This window comes from Equus caballus, chromosome 30 (genome assembly GCF_041296265.1).
Source record: "Equus caballus isolate H_3958 breed thoroughbred chromosome 30, TB-T2T, whole genome shotgun sequence".
Taxonomy (NCBI): Eukaryota; Metazoa; Chordata; class Mammalia; order Perissodactyla; family Equidae; genus Equus; species Equus caballus.
The window spans coordinates 34,389,732-34,417,085 of record NC_091713.1 but is presented as its reverse complement, the minus strand read 5'-3'; the positions used below and the strand labels follow the sequence as shown (position 1 = coordinate 34,417,085).

Genomic DNA, 27,354 nt, shown 5'->3' with positions numbered 1-27,354 from the left:
TTCTCCATTGCGCTCTCCAGCATCTGACTCACTGTATATTCCATGTGCTTATCATTTTGTCTTCCCCGCAAGAGGTAAGTTTCGTGAATGAATGAATGAGGGACAGGTGTGCCTGCAGGCGTTTGCATGTGAACGTGGGTAATTCAACAATGACCTCAGGATATTCGAATGATGACAGAAGGGATCCAGAAGACACACAACAGTTTAAATGGCTGACACACTGAATTCAAGCTGGAGAGCAGGGTTCTTAACTAACTGCTAGAGAATCTGTGAATGCCTTGATCAGAAAATCCGGAAAGCTGTGTAACAGAAAGCAAATTGCATATGCATCAACATTTTTCCAGGAAGAAGGTCAAGGGTTCCCAGGAATTCTGTGACACAAAAACCTTTAAGGGCCACTAAAGAAAAGCACATGGATTTTTGCATCAGACAAACCTAATTTCAAATACCAGTGTTTCAATTACTAGCAATAATACTTATCTTCTTTAAATGTCAAATTTACCTCTCAAATCCTTGCGAAGAGTAAATACGGTAACGCACATAAAGCACTCAACATTGCTTTTAAAAACCCCTTACAATAAGCCCATGTAGCACAGGTTACTGGCCGTGCTCAGCATCTGTTGAGAGACTGAAGATACAACTGGACAATGGCCAGACCATACACAAAAACAGAACTTTGACCCACAACCTGCAGCAACCTGACCAGGAAAGCAACCTTTTATCTGTAACAAACCACCCAGGAGGGCAGCCTGCTCTAAGGCAGACTCGCAGGAAGCCAGCCTGCTGCCTCCCGTGACAATCCAGGAAGCTCAACAATCGCTTCTGTAATAATCAGCCCCAAATGGCCAGGACTAGATCAATAACTCACTGTTTCCCTAATTTTCGTCCCTGCTTCCAACTCAGGACCAATCAGAGAGAGCGAAATATGCATTCTTACCAATCTCCTAGGATGCCCACTTCTCGTGAGCTCGCCTGCAGTTTCCCAGGCCAGCACGTCCAATTAGGGCACACCTTCCTTTCCTTTCCTTTCCACTGTAAAGATTTCCTACTCCCCTGCCTGCACGTGAATCCCTGCCAAGATGTTAGCAACAGCGGTGGACTCCCTTGTTACAGCAAGCTCTGAATAAACAGGCTTATTAGCTTTTCTCCTTTGGTTGGTCTGCGCTGATTTCCAGACTGTTCGCCTCGTCTTCCAGAGTGATAGAAGTTTCTCCTGGTACAGGGTCAGCCACATGAAGACTGTACATTCCAGCCTCCCTTGCAGCTGGATCTTTTCATTAGACTAAATTCTGGCCAATGGGATAAAACTGACAACGCTCAGCAGCAGCATCCAGTGATGTACCTTAAGATACAGCCAGCAAGCGCCCTCTGCCCCTTCAGGCCTAGGAATGGCGATCTCATCAGCTGTAAACAGGCCTGGTCTCTGAGAATTTGAGAGATCAGAGCTACCTTATTAGCCCCAGAATTTTATGTAATAGAGAAATATTAATAATAATAATAATGGTGGTGGTACCATTTACCTAGGTTTACCACGTGTCAGTGTTCTTAGCTCTTAATAACTATCAGCTAATCATTTAAAACAACCCTATGAAGTAGGTCCTATTAGTATTTTGTTTCTGAGAAAACGTGGCACACAGAAGTTAAGTCGAAGACAAGCAAGCAGTTTTTAGGCTACTCTTATTTAGAAATTTCTACAACTCGTAGCTGAACTTAAACCCAATTAATATGCCCTTAGAAAAGAACGTTAAGTAACTTTTAAGTGGTCGAATCAGCGTTTGATGTGCAGGGTCTGAATGCAAATGCAACGCCCACTTTCTTCTCTGGTGAACCCCTCCCAGAAAAGTTCAGGCTGCTCTGGAATCTCTTTCTGCCCTCCTCCCCTGATGGCCAAGGACACAGGATCAGGGTGGTCTGCTCAGAGAAATCAAGCTGCAAAATCTCAGCTTTAGCTCACAGAAGACAACCCTCTCGGTCTATCCCCAAGTTGGGTTTGAAGTGTTTCCACATCTATGCTGACCAGGGTGAACCTCGCCAGGTACAGCAGCTTCATAGTCATAATCACCACCATTGCCAACCACTTCTCACGGATCTACCATATGCCAAGCAACCCTCTGAGGTCTTTAAGTATCTGATGTGCCTATAAGTTTAACAGACAACTCTGTTAGAAAAAGTGTAACTTTTAGTTTAAAAAAAAAAAGAGGACAAAACTCACCTTTATCATTCTGGACAGATCACCAGCATCTGCTAATTCCAAAACTATGTTTAGCTCATTATCTTCAATGAACGATGCATAATATTTAATTACATTTGGATGGTTGAGTTGCTGAGAAAAAAACAAAAAGCATCAAAAGTTTTCTTACTGTAAATTCCCAAGAGTTACTTAAAGTTTCATAACTTAAGAAGACACTCAAGTGCTACTGTGTTTCATTTGTAAGTTACAGAAATCTCACCATGACAGTGTATTTTTCTTTAATCTAGTGAATTTTGAAACAAGTATTGTAATTATTGAAAGTAAAACTAGATATCAATTTTATTTTAATGTTCTTTATTAGAAATAATAAATTATGCACTTAAAATTTTAGAAAGTATTGCTATATCCAATAAATACATAAACAGATGGCTATAAATGAATGACCACATTAAATCACCAACTGCTAAAAATTATATCCTTTAAAATGAGAACTGTCATTGAAGGGCACTCAAAGATAAGAGAAGAATCCTGTTTTATTCCTATTTTGAAATTGGGGCTGATCCTAGTATAACGTAGCCAGTGGTAAAAAAAAAAAACAAAAAAACTGGCATCTACTATATTGTATCTAAATATTGCTTTTACATGAAATAATATAAATATACTGAATTTACCTATAGGGTTGATTCACAAAATAATCCTATGAAAAATTTTACCTTGTAGAAATATATGCATCAGTCTATACATATTTATAGTCTTTTTGTACCATCTTTTTGTTCAATCTTTAAGTAAGTTAACACAAGACAGTTTCTCAAAGAAAATTATTCAAGAATTATCCCAGGCAGTATATATATGATTTCCTTCTCTTTTTTCTACTTACAGGTTTTCCCCCCATATTTCCTATGATGATGATATATCATTTCTCTAATGATGATATATTATTTCTCTAATATAAGTTTACATATATTTTAAAAGCAGTTACTTCATGCCCCAGGAAATAACTAAACCTAACAGAACAGTTGGAAAGCACAGCTTATTTTGATCTTATTCTCATTTTTTTTGGATAAATCTGATTCATTTTAGACACGAACAACAATGGATGGTGTAAAAAACATCCAAATCTTATTGAAAAGTGAAAAATAGAACATAAGCCACAGTATTCCCTAAAAGAAATTTCACCAGAATAAAAGCCGGGCAGAGTGAAATCTCATCAGATTCTTTGAGTGGCTGAAAAACTGAAAAGTTGATTCTGACATACTCTACATCAGCCTTTCTAAATCTGGAAAAAAATACAGAACTATTATTTTTTAAAAAGTGAGCCATTTGGATAGGTCCACATTCTCAATACACCACATCTTAAGATAATACTAACGTGCATTTATATTACTTAACCTTCAGAATATGTCTAATTAGGATGGTCAAGAAAAAATTTCTTCAATGTTTTATGCCCATTTTATCTAGTTCCTAGTTTGAAATGAGAAAAAAAAAAAAAAACCCCAAAAACTAATCCTACCAAATGTTCCGATTAAATTATTTTACAATGAATCCAAAAGGTAAGTAACTATATTCTTCAATATACTGAGATTCAAACTTGTATAATGTTACTTGAAATCAGTATGGCATAAGTCTTAAAAACCTTTCTGTTTATAAGTATGATTATTTTAATAAATCACTTCTACCAACATATTCAGTTATGTTCAAAACAGCCAGTAGTTCGTTTGTTACTCACCTTAAGGAGATCTATTTCTTTGATACAATCAGCACGTGCTTTGGCATCCATTAAATCAAATATCTAAAAATAGAAACCAGAGCTATTTAATAAAATAATAATCTACAGTTCAAGCTACCATATAAATTCATTATAACACTTTACATATAACTATACAAACACGAAGGAACTTCCTTTCCAATTAGCTTTTAGGAGCTGTGGAGATCTATAGGTATTTTACCTCATGCTACCCCTGAGCTTACATTTTTCCTCCAAAGGCAGTCAGAACTAAAAACAGGAAAAGAGAACAGCTAGATATTTCAAGGCTTAAGTTCAAATGGAACAGAATGGGAGTTATGATCATTATTATAATGAAATAACAGTTAATATAATTAATAAAATAATCAATAATAACAACGATTAATATGTGCTAAATAGATTCCATGAACTACGTCATTTACTTCTCATTTAATCCTTATGAGGACGATAATATTGGTATTCCCATTTCATAGATGAAGAAAAGTAGGTTTAGAAAGCTTAAGAAACTGATAAAAGTTCACAGAGCTAATTAGTGGGGCAGCCAGAAGCCACTCTCAGTTATCCGGTTACAACCCAAGTCCTGAACCGTTAATCTACATGGTCAAATGGCATCTCAAGGTCTAATGTGAGGTGCATTCCTGACCTGCTGACACCACTCCAAGGAGGCTGAAAACTGGTTCTTTGGAGAGGTGGGTACAAAATCCTACACTTTTTGAGTATGAAGCACAGATATACATACAAATATATTCCCATCAGTGGAATTAAAATTTCATGGGGGGAGGAGGGTAATTAGGAAAAAAATGTCTCAAAAGGCTGCCTGGAAGGTGACAATGAAGAAAAGGTGAGGAAATATCAGTCTAGTGTGAAAAACATAAAAATAAATAATATAATCAAAATTGTATATCTCTGAAAACAAAGAAACCTCTCAATGTTCTAAGTCTGCGGAAAACAAACAGTAAGTAAAAAAGCAACACACTAAATAGTACAGAAAATATGTGAATAAGTCAATACTACAAGATGATTAAAACTGGTCACATAACAAAACCACTTTAATGACATTTCTAGTCCTCAACTTGATCAAGGCTTCCTGACTGAGGAGCCGATGCGTTCCAGGAAAAGGCGGTGTGTAACCAGAAAGTAGCGCCTCGACCCACGTCCTTGTCACTCGGGCAGGAATCACTGGACACCTACAGAGGGCACAGCCTCTTCACACAGGCTGCTGTAATCTTCAGCACATTCTCATAAGGTAGGCAGTACTGGCTCCAATTTAGAAACGAGAACTGAAGCCCACAAAGGTTAAACAATACGCTTATGGTTGTAAAACTGGTAAATGGCAAAGCCAGGATTTGAATCTAGGTTGTTCCAGCTCCAGCGTCTGTGTTTTCCCCATTGGCCCAGGCTGCTGTGGAGTCTAACACACATACACAACTAACTAATAAGTACTAAAATACGTGTGTAGAAAGTGCAGTATCAGAAACCTACAGAAGGAATCCTCATGCGTGTGAGGGGGAATTATAGGATTCTGCCAGCCAGAAACGACAGATGTCTAAGGCACAAAAGTCTACATGGAATGTGGGTGTATAATTACAGCTTATAGGAGGCAACTTTTGCTTGAATATCATTCTTAATATCCAGATATGCACACGGTTCTAATTTTTCCTTAATCAAAAAAACAATATGAAAAATTTTAAAACAAAAATAAAATCCATAAACTCACTGCCTTAAAGAATTCTAACGTTGCTTGCTCCCTTCCATTTCTTGTACGATGCACCTGTCCTTTAGGTGGTGAAAATAACTGCGGTACACAAGATGCTATATGCTTTTTCACCTAAGACTACGGGCAAATACTTCTCATATTTCTACACAGTCTTCAACTTATTTTGGTTCTACTGTTTCTAACGAAAACTTCAAATATAAGTTTATGTCTTGCAAGTTTTTAATGTGAGACAGCCGAGCAGTGTATACTGTTAAGATTTGAAAAAATAGAGAATCTTATCCTAGTTAATGGTTTATAAAAAGAGAGAGAGAAACCGGATGGTATCAAAGTTCTCCTGACTTAATTCAAGTACCAGAGAAGGAAACGTGTGTGCTAGCACGTGCATTAGAAATAGCAACGTCCTTTTCCTCCACCAGTAGTCATCCTAATCATCTTAGCCACGGCAAACTTGCATTAACTACTATGATTTCAGAAGGGAACAGAATGGAATGAAAGGAAAAGAAAAAAAAAAGGAAAGGACAATGAGTGGCAAACACTATCACAACGTTGAACTAAAATATCTAGGAAGAAATGTTTTTGCAAACATCAAGTCCACGTATGTAACAAACTTTGGTAAAATGAGAGAAAATATTAGATTTAAATGGACACTAATAGCAGAGATAAAAAAAAAAAAAAGAACTCCCCATATTAAAGCAAGCAGGGTGACCCTACTCACTGAAGGAAAACCTTACACACCACGATCCTCTTCAAGAGCATCTAGCTTCACTCTACACACAGACGGGTAACAGAGATAAGGTTAACCTGCTCACGGTCTTGCTTTCCATCATTCACAGTTTCTATCAAAACTATGCTATTATTAGATTTTATTATAGATGCAAATAACAAAACAGGCTTCCAGTCCTTAAGATACACACCGTCAGACACAGAACGCAGACTGGAACACGGAAGATCGCAGGCAGGAAAGTGTGGACACTTCAAGAAGATTTCTCATAGAAATAAGTAAAGTCAAAAGTTCATTACCTTAAAGAAGTAAGCTTTACATTTAGCAATCTTAAATAGAAAAGTCACTTATCCCCCAAAATGCCAAAGAATGCCAGAAAAATGATGTTGTTACTATATAACACGTTAAACGATGATAAATATTAACGTCAACAGAAAATTCGGAGCCTGATGTTAGTTACAGGTATGAAATACACATACACAAACAGATTGCTTACACTGAAAAGTCAAAATGGCAAGAGAAATAACTGATTCTTGCCAAATCATGGATGCTGATGTCACTCGCGGGAACTACAAGTCACAGGGGACTTGATATAACTCCAAGAAATGTGAGGGAGAACAAAATTTTAAATGCCTTTGAAGGAATTCCTGAAAACTTTTTTTTTTAAGGAGACAGAAAAAGGATAATTCTTGTACTAGCGATTAAAACGAAGAAAACCACAAACTTGAAGGCACATATAAATCTAATCTCCCAGTAACCAGTGCCTCTACGATGGGAGCAATATTAAAAACCAAAAGATAGCGAGTAAGATGAGAATAAGAAGTGTAGAGAGCTTTAGGAAACCTTTCCAGACACAAACTACCCAGACAGACGTGTGCTACACAGAAATCACGACTCTTTAATTCAACATTTATAATTAAGCTAATTTAGAATCACGAATTGACTTCTATTTTTAACTGAATTCCCAATAATATAAAGTCACTCCTCAAACGCTGACAGAAAGAAGGATTGCTGACACATTTAAGGCAAAACTAAATTCAAATACATTTTTAATTGGGAATTCAGAAGTATGTTATCTCTCTTTTTCTTTTAGCCAGCAAGTCAGGGCAAAAATAAAAACTGAATCTTTAGATTAATCATTCCCAGACAGAGTGTCAAAGCTGTCTGATCTCATGAGCAAGAAAAGGCAACACATAGGGGAAAAAAATCTGGATTTTGTAAAAATATTTTTCATAAAATATTTACAAGCTTATTTTCAGAAGACATCTTTTTCAGCTGTACCAGAACTTCTGGGTTTTTGAACTTATTTTATACTTGGTAATAGAAAAGTTATTAGCAGTGTTCAGGCAAGTACTGGCTGATAAATTCTTGGTATTCTCTGAATCGTTTTAAAAGTTTTCTTCAAATTTTGCCAAAATCACTCATGACAAATGAAACTGAAAAAGCTAACACTAGATATCTTTTCAAGAGGAAAAAGAGGCCTTCAAGTAACTTAGAAATGTCCTTGAAAAAGCATATGTCAAATTGTGAGAAGAAAAAAACACTTAAAATGTAGCAAAGAAAGTATTTAAATATGTATACTAAGAGAGTTTGACAAACCTGGTATATCTCACTTTAAGTAAATCTTACATAAATAGAAATCTTAACCAAGTATCTCCTGGGCCTCCCCAGCTTTATAGAGCCCGAATAAATGCACTGAACAGCTTGTCCCTAAATTGAGTCCTGTATTCCATGTGACAAGACCTCTGTCCTTCCCCTTCTGATTTCGCCTCTGAACACCCCTCTGTTCATCCCAGTGTTCTCGCCCCTCGAACCCCCGGTTCCAGAACAATGTTTCCATCCCTCTATTCCAACTGCCTGACGGCTGTGCAGACACACCCTTTCCTACCTGTTTTTGGGGTCTGTGAAGGGGACCCTTAAGTCCCAACTCTACCACAAGGAACATTTTTGCTACTACCAGCCTGCAATTTCTGCTTCTCCTGCTCGCTGACTGGCAGGCAGAGACTTTCCCTTCCAGAGCCTCCCTTTCATTTGAAGGGGCAGAAGATGAGTGAGGGGGTTAGAAATCCACAGCAGAAGGGCTGTGACCTCTCTGGATATAAATTACAATCTCTGAACAAGAAAAGTTCCAACTAATTATAGTCTCGACCACCAGCCCTTCCCTGTCTAAGTACACAGGCACTCTGAAGGGTGGGGCGGGCGGGGACGGGGCGGAACTTCAGCAAGGTGAGTCGGAGAAGAGTTCCACACTGGTTTCAGAAACCTTCTCCCTCTAACATCCGGGCGGGCAATCCAGCTGCTGTCAGCCTTCCAGCCTTAACGCATGTCTCAGAACTGCAACTCAAAAGAAAGGCCTCAATTTCCTTCTTGTGCATTCGTTCAGGTCCTGGCAAATGATGGCATGGAACTAGGTACGTGATTGTGTCACTAACCATTCTCTGACTCTGAAAAACTCTCTGTTTCCAAAGGATGCCTTTTAACTCAACAGGCTAGTATATGGTGACCTAACTTCCAGTCCATCAGTAGGCCCTGTTCAACAGGTTTCCTTAAAATTAAAAAGCCTCTAAAAATCATCCCAAGAAATTCATCTTTTGTTGTGATTTTATGAAGCTTGAAGCTCAGCAAAGCTTAGTCAGGGTCCTACAGGTTAAGGAGCCACCCTCCAGAGGAACGCTGGAAGCAGTGAGTGAGAACGTGGGCACAGGAGGAGCAGACAATCCAAAATCACAACTGTGAGAGGAAGAGAAGCCTCTGAAGGGACCAGAGAGGGGGATTCCCAGAGAAGTAGGAGAAATAAGATGGGAGATCACAGAAAACAGGAGAGGCAAGTTTTGCAAAGCTGTGGGTGTTGAAGCAACAGATTATACGGAGATGTCGGTAAGAAAGTCAAGTGATGACATGACAGCCGGAGAAGGCAGGCTGACGTGGGAGAAATGGGGCAGCTGGTGAAAAAGTCCACAGGAGGCCAAAGAAGAGGAACCCATCCGGAGCATAGGTGGAGTTCAGAGAACATGAATCAGGGTAGCTGGGCAATCGTGAAAGCACATCAGAGAGTAGAAACTGTCTCTGTCAAACAGGAGAGGACATTTTCTGCTGAGCAGGAATGCATATGGGCTGTGCCTAAGGCTTCAAAGTAGTTGTTTTTAACTTTCATTGTGGACAACATTATAATCATATATCTGCTGACTTGGGGTTCTTCTTACAATGAGGTTAAAACATTCAAGTAGTAAGTATAAGAGAGGACATTTCTTAGACAAATAACCTGAGCCCTTCTGTGCTATGGGACGTGGAGCAATGATGACATGCGAATAGAGAAATGAAGAAATACACAGTGGAGATAAACCATGATGAGGGAGATTCTGAAGTGGAAGCACCCAGGTTGCTCGAATAGCTGACAAGGTCCAAGAAAAGTAAGAAAACAACTGAAACTGGACTTCAAATAAGAAGTTTGGAGCATATGGAACAGTGTGCGCGGTGTCAGGATGATTCAAAGAACAACTTTCGTTGGAAAGAGGAATGAGAGAGAAATGGGGACTGTAGTTAAGAGAGAGACTTTTGAGAGTGTGAGAGAGAACAAGAGTGTAGAGAAAGCCAGGAGTGTGGACTGAGAGGGCTGACCGAGCGCCCTGGAGTCAGGCAGGCAGAGAAACCGTGAGGCCGCATCCTAGTACAGTCAACACGGTGCCCGGGAACGGAGAGGAGCAAAGGAGAGTAAGGGGCTGAAAACACATTATTTTTTTTTAAAAAAAGTATTGCCAACAGGCAAACAAGGAACAAGGATGGAAAAAAATATTTAACTGGATAGCACTGGCTTCAAAGATGGAGGAGCGCCAGCTGGCTGGGTGTGGAACAAGGCTGGAAGTGCAGCGGATAGCTAGCAAGCTCTCATGCAGTACCCCACGTCAAGGAAGGAAAAGCGTCTTACACTGGAGAGGGCTGTGAGGAAGTGGGAAGGCCAGATTCATTCAGAGAACAATGACTAAAGAGCTACTGTGGGAAAAAGGTCAGACGTACTGCTCTTAAAACCTGCCTCCTGAATGAAAGCTAGGATGTCATTTTATTTGCTTTTACACATTCTTTTAGCTCTAATGTTTACAAACCTCTAAAAATCCCCTATTTTATAATTTTTGTTCATATGGCCAATAATATTACTTATTTAACAGCTGAACATGTTTCACTTAATCACGCTGGCCTTATTATTGCTGTGTACTGAAGAGGGTGAGTACATTCTCTATACCGCAGTCTGTGCAATCTTTAAAAGATAGACCAGATTTTATCACTCACCTGCTTAAACTCCTCCAATGGCCATGCATTACCCTTACAACAACAGATAACATATAAGTAACACATAAACCTCTCCACAGCCTACAGACAAAACTCTCAACATCTGGTTCCCACCTCGCTCTCTAAGCCATGCGACTTCTCTCCTTCAGCCCATTTACTGAGGTCACAAGGATCTGTGGTCAGGACACAGAGTCCATCCTACCGTTTGGGGCCTCCAGGTGTGCTGTTCTGGAACCCGCTCTGCCTGGGGCTCAGGACTCCTCGTCCTCCACCTCGGCTTAAAGTTCACATCCTCAGAGAAGCCTCTGCTACATGCTCTATCTCAAAAGCCCTCCTTCCCCGGCCTGGTCTGCCTCTAGGACCACACCATGGTCACGTCCTTCTTGGCCAGGATTATGTGATTTACTGTCTGTCTTCCCCACAAAAATACTGAACTCAATTGAACCCCTAGTGTTGAATACAGTGTCCGCCATATAGCAGGTCCTCAATAAATATTAAATGAACACAATAAAAATCCTCAAGATCATAAATAAAAAGTTATTTCAATACTTACTCATTGGGCCTGGCCAATAGAAGAAATTATAATTTTAAATTTTTAAGATGAACCCATACAATCAAAACATGTGTTATCATAATGCTAACCCCAAGGTACTGAAACCAGCTCAACACAAGGTTGACATAAGGGAAGCCATACTGTAGGAAAGAGACCATAGTGTAACTTTGAATGACCTCTGACTAACCAACCCAGCTAGACTTGCACCCTCCAGGAGATTCTCCTGTTCTGTAGATTTTATGACCCCTGCTAGTGCATATACCTCCTAGCTGCGATAAGATGATAACTTCATTCTTTTGAGTTCCTTAGGAACGTGATGACCCACAAACAGAGTCCATGCTGATAGCCATCATCAATGACAACCGAAAGATCTGGTGTGGCAACTCCCAGTCTGTAGCACCAGAGGGTCAACATTCCTACCCCCTCCCCTACAGCCCACTGGCCTATATAACTGCTTCAAGATTCTGTGCCCCCTTAAGATGGTTCTTTTGGACATGAGTCAGCCATGTTCCCTCTTGCTAGCAAGCTGTAACAAAATGTCCTTTCTCTGCCACCATCTTGCCTCTTGACAATTGGCTTTTGTCTCGCATCAAGCAGATGGTGCCCTTTGCGCTATTAACAGTACCATAAGATGCTAAAGAAAATAAAATGCGAAACATCAAAAAAGGACAAAGGACTAAATTATGCCACTGATGTCTACTGTATTATTTAAATATTTTTAACGTTAGTAATCCTTTTATACCATATGTGGTAATTCATTATAACCCCAAAATGTTAACTAGAATGCCCTATTCTCTAAACATTCAACAAGACTAAAAATTTACTATATCCCTTATATCCCTAAAATAAAATTGCAAGCACAGTAAAATAAAATTAAGAAGCTTTAATTTTTAAGATAAAATGCCTATATCTTCTTGACAAGTAAACTAATATCAATTACTAAATTAGTCTCCAATTTTTAAAAATGTAATATATGGATTATTTTACAAATGCTTCCGATTTTTATTTGCTCATATAACAACTGGAAGTTTCAAAGGAAGTCTCTAGAAATTAAATAATAAAGTTGATAAAAGCTGCAGGATGAATTCAGCAATCACAGTGAACACTGAGAAAGAGAGTGAATATATGGCTAACGAGGTTATGAATATATTAAAATCCTGTATCCATTATGGAAGAAACTACCACTGTCTACAAATATCTAATTGCATGCAATCCTAATTTCTAATCACAAGGAAACATGCAGAATCTAGAATCTAAAATTATTAGCTTACGTAACAAAACAAGCCACACTCATTAACATACTTTAAAAAGTGATTTTTTAACAAACGTTTTAAAATAACAACCAAATATAAGCAATATAAGTAAAGCATTAAACATCAAAGAATCCTGTCCTTTCAGGAAGCTTTTGTGAGGTTGCCTGGATCAAAAAGGTGACTTTGAACAAAATATAACTTTCCGTTTGCTTTTAGGGATACAAAAGTGCTTTCCAAACCAGTAAGTGTCACTGACTGACAACGGACGTCCCACAGTAAAACAGTATTATCTGGACATATAACTTAAGAGTAAGCAGAGAAATGAAGCATTAATGAACTAAGGATTAAAGTACCTCACCTATGATTACACAAGAGAAACAGTAAGACTCAAACTCATACTACTCTAACACCATGTCATAAAACCGATGAAATAAAAACCAATTCCAATTACATAGGTCTAATCAATGAGCTAAGTATAATAAAATACAGATTGCATGTACCAGATCAAAACAACTCTTTGATAATCTTTCCATACAAAGAACTGAGGTTTTGAGACCCAACTCATTTCCCCTGTAAAGACTTTCCTAGCCTCATCTCACCTCCGTGCCCCTCAAGGCTGCTCCCATTACAGTACCCATCTCATGAATTTAGAGGTGTCTTGGTCGCACTTCTATTGGAATCCCATGAGTCCCGTGATGCTGTTTATCTCAGGAGTCCCAAAGCCTTAGACACTGACCATTGAATGCTAGGTGATCAATAACAGTCGTGGAATGAAGTGAATGAGCAGCAGGAAGGGAGGCAGGCAGGGAGAGGGGGAAGCAACGTTGGCATATGGAATTGCGTGGTTACATCAGTTAAATAATATCTTAATTTTTGGCAAATGAATCATGATGGGTTGTGGGAAAACTTTCAACAAGCTTGGTTCATGTTGCTATATACACAGACTCTGAGATCCCTTTATGATTTCAAAGAAGTAACATGCCTTCCGTACACACGCTCTTCCTTCCACATACAGGTAGCAGGGAAACTTACAGGAAAGGCAAGAGCTTAGCACACTGCTTTTTTAAAGGCCCCAGCTCCTGAGTCAAGTAATGCAGCCTTTAAATAACAAGTTGCATGAGGAAGTCCTGTATTCCACTCTTTACGAATGTTTTTTTTTTTTTTTTTTTTTTTTTTTTTTAAGATTTTATTTTTTCCTTTTCCTCCCCAAAGCCCCCCCAGTACATAGTTGTGTATTCTTCGTTGTGGGTTCTTCTAGTTGTGGCATGTGGGACGCTGCCTCAGCGTGGTCTGATGAGCAGTGCCGTGTCCGCGCCCAGGATTCGAACTAACGAAACACTGGGCCGCCTGCAGCGGAGCGCGCGAACTTAACCACTCGGCCACGGGGCCAGCCCCAACTTTACGAATGTTTTTAAAAAGTGCTAGGATTCTTCAGAAAGGAAAATATTCTGGTTAAAGAGATTTTAAAACATTTTCACTTTAAGGTGCAAAGATAGCTTTTTAAAAGGGAAGAACTATGGGCTTTATTGTTAAGCACAATAAAGTGCAAAATATCACAAAAATCCATAACATGTCTGAAATGCAAATATATTTCTCCTCACAAAGGTTTAACACACAGCTCTCTAATTAAATAAGCTAAGAATACCTTCACAACATCATATCTCTCTTCTATAAACAACTTACAATTAAACTAGAAGATGCAATAATGTCAACACTTAAAAAGGCAGAGAGGAATGGCATAATCCAGAGGACAAACTTGGACTCCGCAGAGCAGGAGACATTGTCTGAGGTCTATCACAGAGTCAAACGGGGGCAGTGCAGGGGGCGTCTAGCACTGAATGGAAACACAACTGTGCACATTAACTCATGTCCATTCAAATTTCCAATCAAAAGGAAGAAAAATACAGGGAGGAAGAAAGATGCAGATGGTACTCAGAGAGACCTGGAGGAGCTTTTGTTCCTTCTCTCTCTCCCTCTTTTCTTCCCTTCTTCCTTTTCTCTTCTTGCTAAGTATTTCTAATGACAAGGCTCGGTGATTTAAAAAGTAATCAATGGAGATGGAATCAGTGGGAAGGTGGAGAAGAAGGCCAAGAAGGCCCCAGGGACCTCCAAATGATGTCTCAACCCATCTACCCTCTGGCCTTGACCACCTGCAGCAAGTCAGCAGCCATTTTCTCTCCAGTCCATTCTGTGTGTGTTCAGTTTGCACTTTTATTTTGAAAATAGCCAATTTTGAAGGTTATGACCCTACATGAGATTCCACAGTGAATCCTGACTTCCCTACGATTCAAATTCCTGTTCCTGGTTTCAATGCTCTCCAGAATCTGGTCTCACATCGACAGCCTGGCTTGAGTTCCAATTCCACCAACACCAGCAGCTCAAACTGACCTCTCCATTCTGTGGACTCCCACCTATTTAAATCAGGAATCCCCATCACAGGATTTAATAGCTCAATGTTCTAGATAGACTCGTTTCACCCTGAGGGTAGAAATAATACCACTTGTTTCTTTTTTATTTAGGTCAGTGCTCAGAGATAGAGTGGAAATTCAAAAAATACATTTTAAAAATGGATCAAAGAGTTATTCTGTAAGGCAATAATCATTCCAGAAGTCATCTGTTTCATAAACACTAATATCTCATTCTATACTGTATTTTCTTAAGCTATAAGTGGCCTATTAAAAGACAGAAGATTGCTACTCTTACAAGCTGCTGGTGAGAAAGTCAACTGGTCTAACTTTGGAAAATGGTGTTAACTTGTAGTGCGAACCATGTGCATCCCCTTTAGCTCATCATTTCCACTCTTAGGCACATATAAAAGACAAATTTTTTCATGCGTGCACTAGGAAAGACACATATCAACATCACAGAAGTACTTTTTATAATAGCACATAACTGTAAACAACATAAATAGCAAGCAACACTTAACAAGAACAAGTGAATACTATACAGCAGTGAAAAGGACCAAGTACAGCCACATGCACCAACATGTGACAACATCTGTATAAAGGTTAAAAAATGCAAAAGCCAACAGCAGATTTGCTTAGAATTTATACAGATGTAGGGGAAACTATAAAGAAAAGCAAAGGAATGATAAACACAAAATTCAGGATATGGTTACCTCTGAGGGAAGGGAGTGGCAGACATGGGCCAAAATTACTTTAACGTTTTATTTCTTAAGCTGCATGATGAATATGAGGGTGTCTCTATTATTCTTCATCTCTAACATATATGCCACATGAAATCTTTCATAAATATTTGCTACTTCATTAAAAATGTAAGTGAAAACTGTTCACTCTGTAATGGCTGTTGCAAGTATAGTGATCTTTAAGAAGTTAGAAAAAAAGTAAGAGGAAACTTAGGTTTCACAAGTCTCTACAGAGGAAAGGTATCAGGGTTGCAGAGTAAAACGGGAGGTCTACCGGCAGGTGTGAACACTAACTCCCTTATCTGATAAAGAGAAGTAAAACTGTATGATGTCAAACACACTCTGAGGCAGAAGGACAAGTACCTTCTAGACCAGAGGGCAAGTGAAATTAGACTTCAAGACTTGCTGGGGCAAGTGAGACTCCCAGGGCTCTGCCAAGCGAGCACTGCAGGGCAGACCAGTGGGGCTAACCCACGGGGCAAGGGCGGGACTCGGGAAGAGGAGCCGGGCAAGACAGAGAATCTGAGGAAAACAGAGAAGAGTCAGGGTGGGAGCGCAAGGCTGACCCCAAAATGACACAAATACGACACGGAGATTTTCAACAGGATATCAATCCTCTCATCTTATCTACTTCATTTTTGAAAATTTCCCAGGAAATAAAGTTCATTTTTCTTTCATTTATTGCCAGTGTGGTTCTCCACATTAATATACCTCGCCCTAATCTTGACTGCCGTTTGTCAACTTAGACAATACACATTGAGTCTATTTTTCCTACTGTGATGCCTTCAGCTGAGGACACAACATCTGGAGCCGTGTCCAGTGAGGAACAACAGTGCTGCCTCAAAGCCTGGACTTGTGGGAGCATGTCTAGGATTATTCCAGGCATCACTGAGTCTGGGTGAACAAAACCAGCTTAATTTTTAAAGCCTAGAAGTAATATTAAAACTAAAAATGAATCTCCACTGTGTGCTACACTCAATTCAAGCCTTTCAAGCACAATGTTTACTCTTTCTCAGCATTATCAAGGCTGTCACTACCCAATCATTCAGGACATCCTTTTCTCTAGCTGTTATTCATAGCATAATTTTACATTGATTTAGATAATTAAAATCATCTTACCTGCACTTTTTTTAAAGCTACTGGTACTCCATCCAAGAGACAGGCTGCTCTATAAACTTCACTAAATTGCCCGCGACCAATTTTCTTTTCTATTCGAAAGTTGGCTAACGTATTATAGCCCATATCCGGTCGTAAGGCCTTCTGTAATTAAAAAAGTCAGAAAAGTTTTCAATCACACAATATACACACAATCATGGACTGTTTTCACATAAGCAGGTAAGGCTGCAGACATCCATTCATTCAACAAATATTTACTGAACTGTTCATGCCAGACACTGTTCTCTATAGACTGGGGATATAGCAGCCAATTAGACAATATTCCCTACACTCAGAGAACTTAAATTCTGGTGGGGAAGAAAAATGATACACAAGGTAAATATGAAATATAGAGAGAGAGAGACAGTATGTGAGCTAGAAAGGACTAGAAAAAAATAAATGAAGGAAGAGGCATACGAAATGTCAGGGATAAGGAGGATTTTGAAATTTTAGATAGGAACTCTGTATAAATTGTCCTTAGTTCACAGAACATAAACTTATCCCATTCAATCTAGCACCTCTTCGGTATTTCTTTTCTTTTTCAAAGAATCTTTGAATTGAAACGGATCAGGTATATACATACACATTCATTTAGTCCAAGCTGCCAATTAGTGCATGGGGAACTTCTGAACTTCCTGATAGTTACTTAACTTCTACAAAGAAGATTTTCCAGTGGCCGGAAGTTTCCCAGCCCATCACTACTTTTTATGATTAAAGACTTTATTTTTTTAGAGCAGTTTTAGGTTCACAGCAAAATAGAGAGGAAGGTACAGAGATTTCCCAGACACCCTCTGCCTCCATTCATGCATAGCCTCCGCCACTACCAACATCTTCCACCAGAGTGGTCCTTCTGTTACAACTGACGAACCTTCATTGACACATTACCGTCACCCAAAGTCTATAGTTTACCTGAGGGTTCACTCTTGGTGTTGTCTACTCTCTGGGTTTGGACAAATGTATAATGACATATATCCATCGCTACAGTATCATACAGCATATTTTCACTGCCCTAAAAATCCTCTGTGCCCTGCCTATTCCTCCCCCTGCCCCAACTCACACTGGCAACCAGTGATCTTTTTACTGTCTCCATAGTTCTGCCTTTTCCAGAATGTCATATAATTGGAATCATACAGGACGTAGCCTTTTCAGACTGGCTTCCTTTTCTTAGTACTTAATTACATTTTCAAACAATATTTTTTTTTCCTTCATGGAAAATATCATTTCTTTTTTTAACTAATTTTTTTTAGCACTTACTATGTGCCAGGTACTGTGCTAGCTGCTAGAGAAATATGGATGAATTAGAAATGTTTTCAACTCTCAAAGAGCCTACTCAAATACCTGAAAGACACTCTTCACCGTGCTATGAGAGAAACAATGATAGGGTAGTCTAGTTTAGCTATCATATGCCCTTATATCTTAACTTTTTTGGCTAAACATGCATGGGCCTTTTCAAGATTCTTAGATTATTGGTAAGTACACTCTTCCAAGCCTTTCACCACTTTGCTCACATTTTTCCAGACTTGCTCTACAAGCCAACTTAGAGTAAACATGACATTCTTGTGGGGCCTGACTAGTGTACCTCCTAATGACACTGAACATTAAATACTTATCAATGCAATCAGAGACGGCACTGGTTCAGAGATTACATTCAACTCGATCTCTTAGACCCCCAAATAAACCTCTGTTAAGGCTGGTGACTCCATGACTTATGCAGAAGGCTATTTTGTCATATGGGCAGTACTTCAATTAACCAGCAGTACGTTTTATCTCGTTAATTTCCCTGTACGTACCTCACGAGCAAAACTCTATAAAATTCTGCTGAAGTTTCACTAGAATTCAAACACAGTGTTTCTCAAAAAGACAAGAAAAGGAGCAAGAATTTGCTAGTGTACATTGCTTTTCTTTCTTCTGAAGGTCCAAAACATTGTCACAAAAAATTCCATTCTTCCATTAAGACACGCAAAATAATGAGAATACAAGAAATTTCACAAATTCATTTCATAAACATAAGGCCAAAAGTAATTGTTACAACAGAATAATAATAGTAACACCTACTACAATAATAGAAGGTTCCATTTTGGCAACTACAACTTAACAGGTACTATATATTAGGACTCATATGCCATCTAATTCAATGCCCATGACAACCCTATAATGTAGATGTTTATCAAAACTTGTCTCATTGACTTCCAAGCCCTGATTCCCAGGATAGCCTATGCTTTACTGTCATGGTTACTGAACAGTCACCTACAATATGACCCAACACTATGGGACCCTACATGATGATTCACAGATACTTTCCATTTCAAGTCTTTTGATGGAAAAAAAACCCAAAAACCAGGAATAGGAACATGTGTCAAAAAGAAAACAAAAATATATACCATAATAAGAAAAATAAAATTAACAAATAAAGGGAGACAGCTTGCCATGCTGTTCATTCATAAGATTTTCCTTTTGGAGTCATTGAGATTAATTTATAATTAAGTGTCGCTGTTACAAAATGGCATCTATTTAACAAAGGAAACTGACAAAGTACCACTTCTCAGATGTATTCAATGGATATTAGCAACTTTTTTTAGTTTAAATAAAAGTTTCATTTCAAGAGGACAGATTTTTTTTAGATTGCTTCTCTTTTCTAAGAAGTCTTTTTTTAAAAGATATTGACACACTAGGATAGTCCCAACATCTAAGACACAGAATGCCTTCCTCTCCCGTGTACGTACAGACCATTCTTTCTCCTGATGAAAACGTGTCAATCTCAAGAGTAAAACACAGCTTCATCATTAGGAACACTATCATACAATCCAGATACTTCCAATTTGACTGGGAATTCCATCTTCTGTCTGCACAATAACTGACAAATGTTAGCGTGAACTGCTAAAGCAGTGTGACAACCGCATGCTGAGAGCAGAGTCTCGCTAATATGTTTTGGCGTGCAGGTTTGTAATCACACATTTACATATGCAATGACCTACATTTGCATGTCAGATCACACACTGTCTTGGTTTATTAAGACTGGGCACCTCCCTGTGCTTGGCGGCCAGAGGGGCGAGAGAAGGCCAGAGGGCGGTGTTTTTTGGCAGTTGAGGCATGAACTGCCACCGAGGATTAGGTTGATACGGCCTGAGCATTAGACACTTCATTAGACGTAATCTGTTTAACAGTGGGCAGTGTATGTAAACTTCACAGCCCATTTGCGGCACCTCTTTCCCCCCATGGCCTTTCTTCAAAGGGCAGTGTGGCTGAGTGACAGCTTGTCTCATCTGCTCCCATGTCCTGTCACCCAGTGTAGACGTGGAGAGCTGACACGAGAAGGAGCATAGCTGCACATCTCCAGCTACCCTTGGGTCTCGTTGCCACACCGCAATTTGTATAAAAATAAGCTCATGCTGGATGAGGTCTCCTTTAGGAGATCATCAGACAGGTAACACGCCTGCTTGGGTAATGATCCCATTACACTGTATTCAGTGTCAAACTTCATGTCCATGAGTTATATTCCATTGTAGGCAAAATTGTATTAGGTGCCTTAAATAAAAAGATGAGACATCAAATGAGTGCCCACTCAAGTAAAGAACTATTTTGAGGAAAAAGCTATATTCTCTTTTTTGAATGATACTCAATTTCCCATTTTTTTCAGTTTAGCATTTGAGTTATACCGGGAATAAAATAATTCAGCAAAATAATGAGATTCAAATCAGTATGAAATATAAACCCAGTGAAATCACTTTAATTGCCCTTTCTCTGTTCTCAGTTTGGCGTATAAAGTGGGTCTCAGGTCTCAGTCTCCTACAGGCCCTTAAGGCCCAGGGGATTTTTCTGAGCTGCACAAAATGGCTTTTGGATTTGAGATGAGTCATTCAAAGGACCTTCAGCTTTCATGAAAGTAAAACCAACTCTGTTTCTTCCACTCTAAAACGAGGGTAAGGACCCCTTACTGCGTATGGCAGAGGGCTCTTCTAGTCACTTGAAACTAGCCAGGGGCCTCGTCCACCAGCCACACCATTTGTTCCCCAAGTGCACACTGAGCTTTGGCCCCTCCATGCAAGGCATCTGCTCGTCCCATGCCTTCTGAATAACTTCACTCTCACACCTGCGAAACCACAACTCATCTTCGGGATCCAGCTGCCAGCCCTTCTATGGAACCGTCTTTAGCTCACTCAGGCAGCTCTGCTGCTCCCGCCTCTCTGCTTCCGCAGCAACTGATGGGCGTCATTCGACTCCACGCACAGTTGTACCGATTCGGGCACTGGGCGAGGTTCTGGATCAGGCTGGATTTTAATGATTTGTTTATAAATATGTATTCCTCCTTCATACACTGAGCTTCTCAAAGGCAGAGATCAAGTTTTATCTTTGTACCCAGATGCCACGAAGGTTGCCTGACACGAATTTTTATATAAATGAATTTTTTATAAATTTATTTTAAAAAGACACCAAAGAGGTTGGCCTGGTGGCGTAGTGGTTAAGTTGGTACACTCCACTTTGGTGCCCCGGGGTTCGCAGGTTCAATCCTGGGTGCAGACCTACACACAGCTCATCAAGCAATGCTGTGGCAGCACCCCACATACAAAACAGAGGAACTCTGGCATGGACATTAGCTCAGCAACAATCTTCCTCAAGCAAAAAAAAGAAATTTTTTAAACAAAGACAATAAATATTTACTGAATAAGTGAATGTATTTGAAACAACTTAATGCATGCAAAAGGTTTTAAACACAGTGCATGACTGTAACACTGATAGGCCCCAAGCAGAACCTAGTGGGGAAGCAGTGTAGTGTAGCGGAAAAACATCAGACCCACACAGCACGGTGAAAGCCTCTGCCTCTAACGGTTTCCCAACAGGAGAAAGAGAAATCCCTTCCATCCCCGCTATTAAAGGAGACCTTCCTTCCTAACCAAGCCCCGTCCCCGTGGAGTGACAGGGGAAGCACTGGACACTGTGCTCCAAAGCTTGGCCTCGGCATGGCATGACAGAAGAAGCCGCCGAGTTCCCATACAGCCCAATAGAACAGGCACAGGTTCAGGAGTCAGTCAGCAAGGCCTGGGCTCAAATCTCAGTTGTGATGCTCAGAATCTTTCTGAACTGGGCAAGCCAGCCAAACCTTGTTTCCTACTTCTGTGAAACAGGGGTAGGCCTACCCAAAGAACTGTGTCTGAGTGAGACAATGAATCTGAGAACCCACGACAGAGCCACGCACACAGCAGGGGCTCACTATACTCTCCGTTAAGATACTCGTCTCCCCAGGAGTGCCAGCCGGAACAACTTTCCACCTCACTCTCCCCACCGGGGTCCTGTGTTTGTGGACCCTCCTTCACATCCTCCAGCTTTCAGGACTGAAATTCTTTAGTCTCCACCTAATTTTCTTTTCTAGTCCTTCTTTCTGAGCCACAGTGCAGTCTGTCTCTACCTACTGCTCGACTCCCCATATGCCAATGGCATACTCACCAGGGTTCTAAGAATCACCCAGTCACGGGCTCTGCCGTCCTGCTGGGACCCCACTCACCATGTGGATTATCTTCCTGATTCAAGAAGGAACAGAGCCTAACTCCTCGGTCATGAGGCTATTCGGGTGCACACAGCATATCTAACGATAGTTATTCTGCCCAAAGTTCTCTTCATAATTCTTGTGGGGGAGCGCTTAATACATAAAACCATGTTGGGTGGCAATTACATCATATGGTTGGAACATGCTTAAAATAAAGTTTAAAATCACAGGTAAACTGAAGAGGAGAACAGCTGGTTCAAAGCTCACAACCCCTGTGAGTAGGAAAGTGCACACCCTTCATGACAAAAGAAAACTGAGAAAGGGCATTGCTAATGCTGCACAAAATATCTTCCAAAATTAGTAAATAAAGACTATACACCCCATATAAGTATTTTCAAACAGATTCATTTTTGGAAGAAGTCTCAAAACTAATTAATGGATAACAAACTATAAGCCTACAGAGGGCTTTTTTTTTTTTTTTTTTTTTTTTAAACAGTTATTTGGTATATCTTTTTTTTTTTTTTTTTTTAAAGATTTTTATTTTTTCCTTTTTCTCCCCAAAGCCCCCCGGTACATAGTTGTGTATTCTTCGTTGTGGGTTCCTCTAGTTGTGGCATGTGGGATGCTGCCTCAGCGTGGTCTGACGAGCAGTGCCATGTCCGCGCCCAGGATTCGAACCGAGGAAACACTGGGCCGCCTGCAGCGGAGCGCGCGAACTTAACCACTTGGCCACAGGGCCAGCCCCCTACAGAGGATTTTTTTAGTATTTATTTCTTATTTACTAAGTATTAAGACATCCACAACTCCTCTGATTAAAACTGCTCTTGGAAGCATTTATATTACATTTTTGTGGTAAATTATTAAGTTTAGCCTCTTGAGATATCTGAATGTATACACTAACAGGTTATATTAGGAAAGCATCCTGAAATCTCAGAAACATAAATATTCAAAATCACAGATGTCAACTAAGAAATCAAACCCTAGAGCGAATGAGGCTTTCTGGAACATCTTAAATGTTCTCGGTTCTTCTTAGTGAATCTCCTGTTGATCTGAATGCATTCAAATCACAAAACACCAGATCTTACTAACTAATTGGGATTAACTTCTACATGTCAGTCTGTGTTTACTGCTTTCTTCACAGAAATACTTTTCATCTCAAAAGAAAATTCATTCTGCTTTGCCACTAGCTCTTACTGTCACAGGTGCAAACTCCTTGAACAATTAATAACTTCCTAGCACTAAATTGATTTCTCTTAATTTAAGGCAACGACATTTAATGAGCAGTAAGATAACTCCGGATAGCAGTACGATGATAACTCTCTCTGGGGAAATGAGGAGCCACAGCACGCACGCAATGGACTCTCCAGAGAGAAAATTACATCCTGATAATTCCCAGAGGCATTGTTATCAATGGCCAAATATACAAGCCAGTATTAATTACAATATTTAGCATCATTAATAAGGTTTTCATTGTTACTGCAAACTTGCCTCTTACTAGTGATTTTCATCTTTCAATTATGTACATTAATAAATTACTTTATATTTCATATTAATATTATTGAATCTCTCCAAAATTTAAAAGTAATAAAACTTCAAAATGCCTTTCAATTTTATTTAGCAATAAAGCTCATGCTATGATCTTGAAAAATATATTACTCACCTCCAAACTATACAAACTAGAATACCCTTCTAACCCTATCTAACACAACTCTGACATACATTATTTTCCACAAACTTCACTGGAAACCAAAACAACAAAACAACACAAAAAAACCCACATGTGCCAGTGAATATATGCTTCTTCCCATTTGAAAAATCATCTTCCTCAATTTTTTTGAAGTATTTCAAAAGTAACCATCCTTAAAGATACTTAAGTGTCGGAGATTTACATCAGTTTGAACAACATGCCATTAATCATTATAACTGGCTTTTTATCAAACAAAGGAGGAAATTCACTATAGCATAAGAAAAATGAGTAGCCAAACATAACCTATTATCTGGTTAAACATTTATAAGACCCTGGTATCTGTACCATTTAATCATCATTAGCAATACTACCCAGCATAATTACTATATCCAAATTACGTAACCGAAAATACTGATTATCTTTCCCAGCTTATCGTGAGCAGAACAGTTAATTAATGACAAAGACTCTTCCATCTCCACTACCCCCCCACGAACACCACTAGCTATACACTGGTAAAATTATAGAGAGAGAGAAAAAGCTTCTTATTGAGAGAAGCAGAGACAGAAAGAGTGAGAGAGAGACAGACAGAGAGAGAAATAGAGGGAAGATGTATTCTAAAATGTATTCATTTAGTCCACAAATATTAACAGGGGAGGGAGTTAAACACATAATACAAAAACAATAAAAAGACAATGAGCAAATACATAACAGTATCCAGTACGCATTCATCATACTGAAGAACTATGCAGACAAACAGAGCGATATAATAGAAAATAAGTGGATAGTTATTTTAGATTGGGTAATTTAGGAATGACCTTGCTGAGGTGACACTTTCACTGAGATTAAAAGACCAGAAGGAAAGGAAGGAGCAGCCAAAGGGGAAAGAACATCTGGAGAAAATGTCTTTGGGAAAGGAGGAGCTTGGCGTGTTCCAGGAACAGAAGGAAGGACACTGTGGCTGGAGCATGGAGAACAGGGGGACAGTGGGAAGGAAGGAGGTTCAGGAAGTAAACTGACAAAACCACACGGTGCTCTGACGGCAAGAGTGAAGAGACTGAGTTGTAGGCAGGGGAGCACCGCACTGTGACAAAGAGAACTCGTGACGCTGTGTGGAGAAGGAACTGGAGAGGAGACTGCGGAAAGCACGGTGGAGGCAGGGAGGCAGAATAAGGCCGCAGACCCGACCCAAGGGGCCCAGTTAGGCGCAGACAGCACGCGGACTCCAGAGAGGATCTTGAGGTAGAATTGCTGATGAACTGAATATGGGAAGTGCGGGACAGAGAGAAATCAGGGATAACTCACAGGTTATTGGCTTGAGCAGCCATTTACTGGGAGTAACTGAGGCTAAAGGAGAAGCAGTTTGGGCAGAAGGTTGGTAATAACAGTGCAATAAAGGCTGTTAGGTGATACAGAAGCAAGCAATGGGCAGAGGAATCTGTGTGCCAAGACAATCAGTGGCAGAACGTTGTCAGTGTGGTCATCGTCATCGTCGTCATCACTGTCACCTGAGTGCTAACTAGGTACCAAGCACCACACTAAAAGCTCCACACGTAACAACTCTATGAGCTAAAAACTATTATTCCTCTCATCTATCGATAAGAAAAGTGAGGTGTACTGCCCTCCATCACATGGCCAGAAAGTGGGGGATCCAGGAATTCATCAGGCACTGACTTCAGGGCCCAAGCTCTAACCACCATCCTCAACAGCCAGCCCTCTGTTTACTCCCAGCTTCTCTCCACACTCCTCCCAGAAACTCGGGTGTCCCCAGGGCACTGCCCTCAGCCTTCTCTTGTCACTCTGCCCACTCACTTTGAGCAATCTAATTCACTTTTCTGACTCTCTCATTTGTTGGTTCTGCAAGTTAGCGCTGAGTTAAATTATTCCAGGTACTCCTCTCATCCTCAATCAGACCCTCTATCATACGCTTCCAGAAGCTCCTCCTCCTCCACCGCCTCGTTCTCCTACCTGGCATGAGATCCAGTCAAGGGAGAAAAAGGGATGCCTAATTAAATTTATTCTGTATAAATGTGGCTGAAAAAAGAAATAATTATCACAATTTCTAAATTTGGAAAATACTTGTTTTACGAATATTTTAGCCAGAAAGCTGTGTGAGACATAACTACAGTCAAATGAAAAAAATCAGAATATTCACATAATGATACAAAAGAAGACAAAATGTAAAGGTATTCTAAAGGTAAAATCATGTGACTGATCTCTAACAAACGCACTAGAAGGCAAACATTCAAGGCTGCTCCTCAGAACAGGAGCCCCGGGTGGGCATGGACTTAGCCAGGAAGGTTCCCGAGACTGAAAACAGGTCTGAAATTCTTCCCTGAATTGTAATCAGAGGTGGTTTGTGAACCATATGAAAATTATTAGTCTCATTTAAGAAGATATCTCATTTTGGTCAAAAGAAGAATAGTAAGACTATTTACTTTATTCACCAAGTAAACACTTGGTTCCAAAGGATTTTGGAATATTTCCAAATATCAAATTCACCCTCAAAAATAGAATAATTCTCATCAGTGAATTATTAAAACTTTATTTCAGGCCCTGAACATAGTTTTAAATAAAGTTGGAAAACTATTAGATTAATGTCAGCCTCATCTTTGCCCACTTCACTCTCAACAGACTGTTCAAATAGAAATTTCCAAGAGAGCAGAAGAGAGAATCCTTACTGCATTGCCATTCAAAATCATCTAAATTTCTCAAGGTATTTCCTTTAAAATTTGAGGAACACTTATCCCTAAGTACGTAAACATGAACAATCAACCTAAATTCAAAACTCAATCCAATTTTAAATACTGTGAAATCATTTGACAGCTTTCTTAGTATTCTATGTTGCCACACAATCTCTTCCAAAAACAACTCTAAAGTAACTAAAATCTACATGATATTAACACAATGTAGTTAGATTGATGAATATTTAGCTGGTGAAGAGGGAGAAATTAAATTAAATTTCATTTAGAGATTGATCCATTCATCCAACAAACACCTGTTGAGCACCCATATCTACCACTCATTGTTAAATATGATGCATTCAAGTGAACGCTCCACTGCTGGTAGAGGATATCCTTATTTATTAGAAGCACACTAGTATAAGGAACTACCATCAATAATCATTATTTTCCTGAGAGGAATCTTGCTGCTGTCTTCCAAATTACCTATTTCCTCCACTATAACATTTTCCTTAGAGTCTCTATCATGAAATGCAGCCCACATGCATTATAATGAGCCGCTTGCTCATTATGCTCCATTAGTGATTAAATCTTCTTAAACACCACCTGAAACCATTACTCATCACCTTAGATTTGGAGATGAAAGAGAGCATGGTACAAGCAAGATATGGCTGAATCTGAATTCAAAACACAAAACGCCGCTGGAGAAGTAAAAGGAGACCAGATGAGGCAAGACCTTCTAAG

General features: G+C 39.6%; 1 protein-coding gene across 8 annotated transcripts in view; it reads right to left on the bottom strand.

Annotated features, from left to right (window-relative positions):
* NEK7 (NIMA related kinase 7) overlaps window positions 1-27,354 on the bottom strand; it is a 160,936-nt gene that overhangs the window by 52,219 nt on the left and 81,363 nt on the right. For all 8 annotated transcript variants that reach the window (XM_023632458.2, XM_070255982.1, XM_023632459.2 and 5 more), the window contains 3 exons: window positions 16,728-16,868; window positions 3,918-3,980; window positions 2,213-2,323 (listed from right to left, as the gene is read on the bottom strand). In XM_023632458.2, coding sequence (XP_023488226.1) covers window positions 2,213-2,323; window positions 3,918-3,980; window positions 16,728-16,868 — 315 coding nt within the window. The remainder of the gene's footprint in view (window positions 1-2,212; window positions 2,324-3,917; window positions 3,981-16,727; window positions 16,869-27,354) is intronic.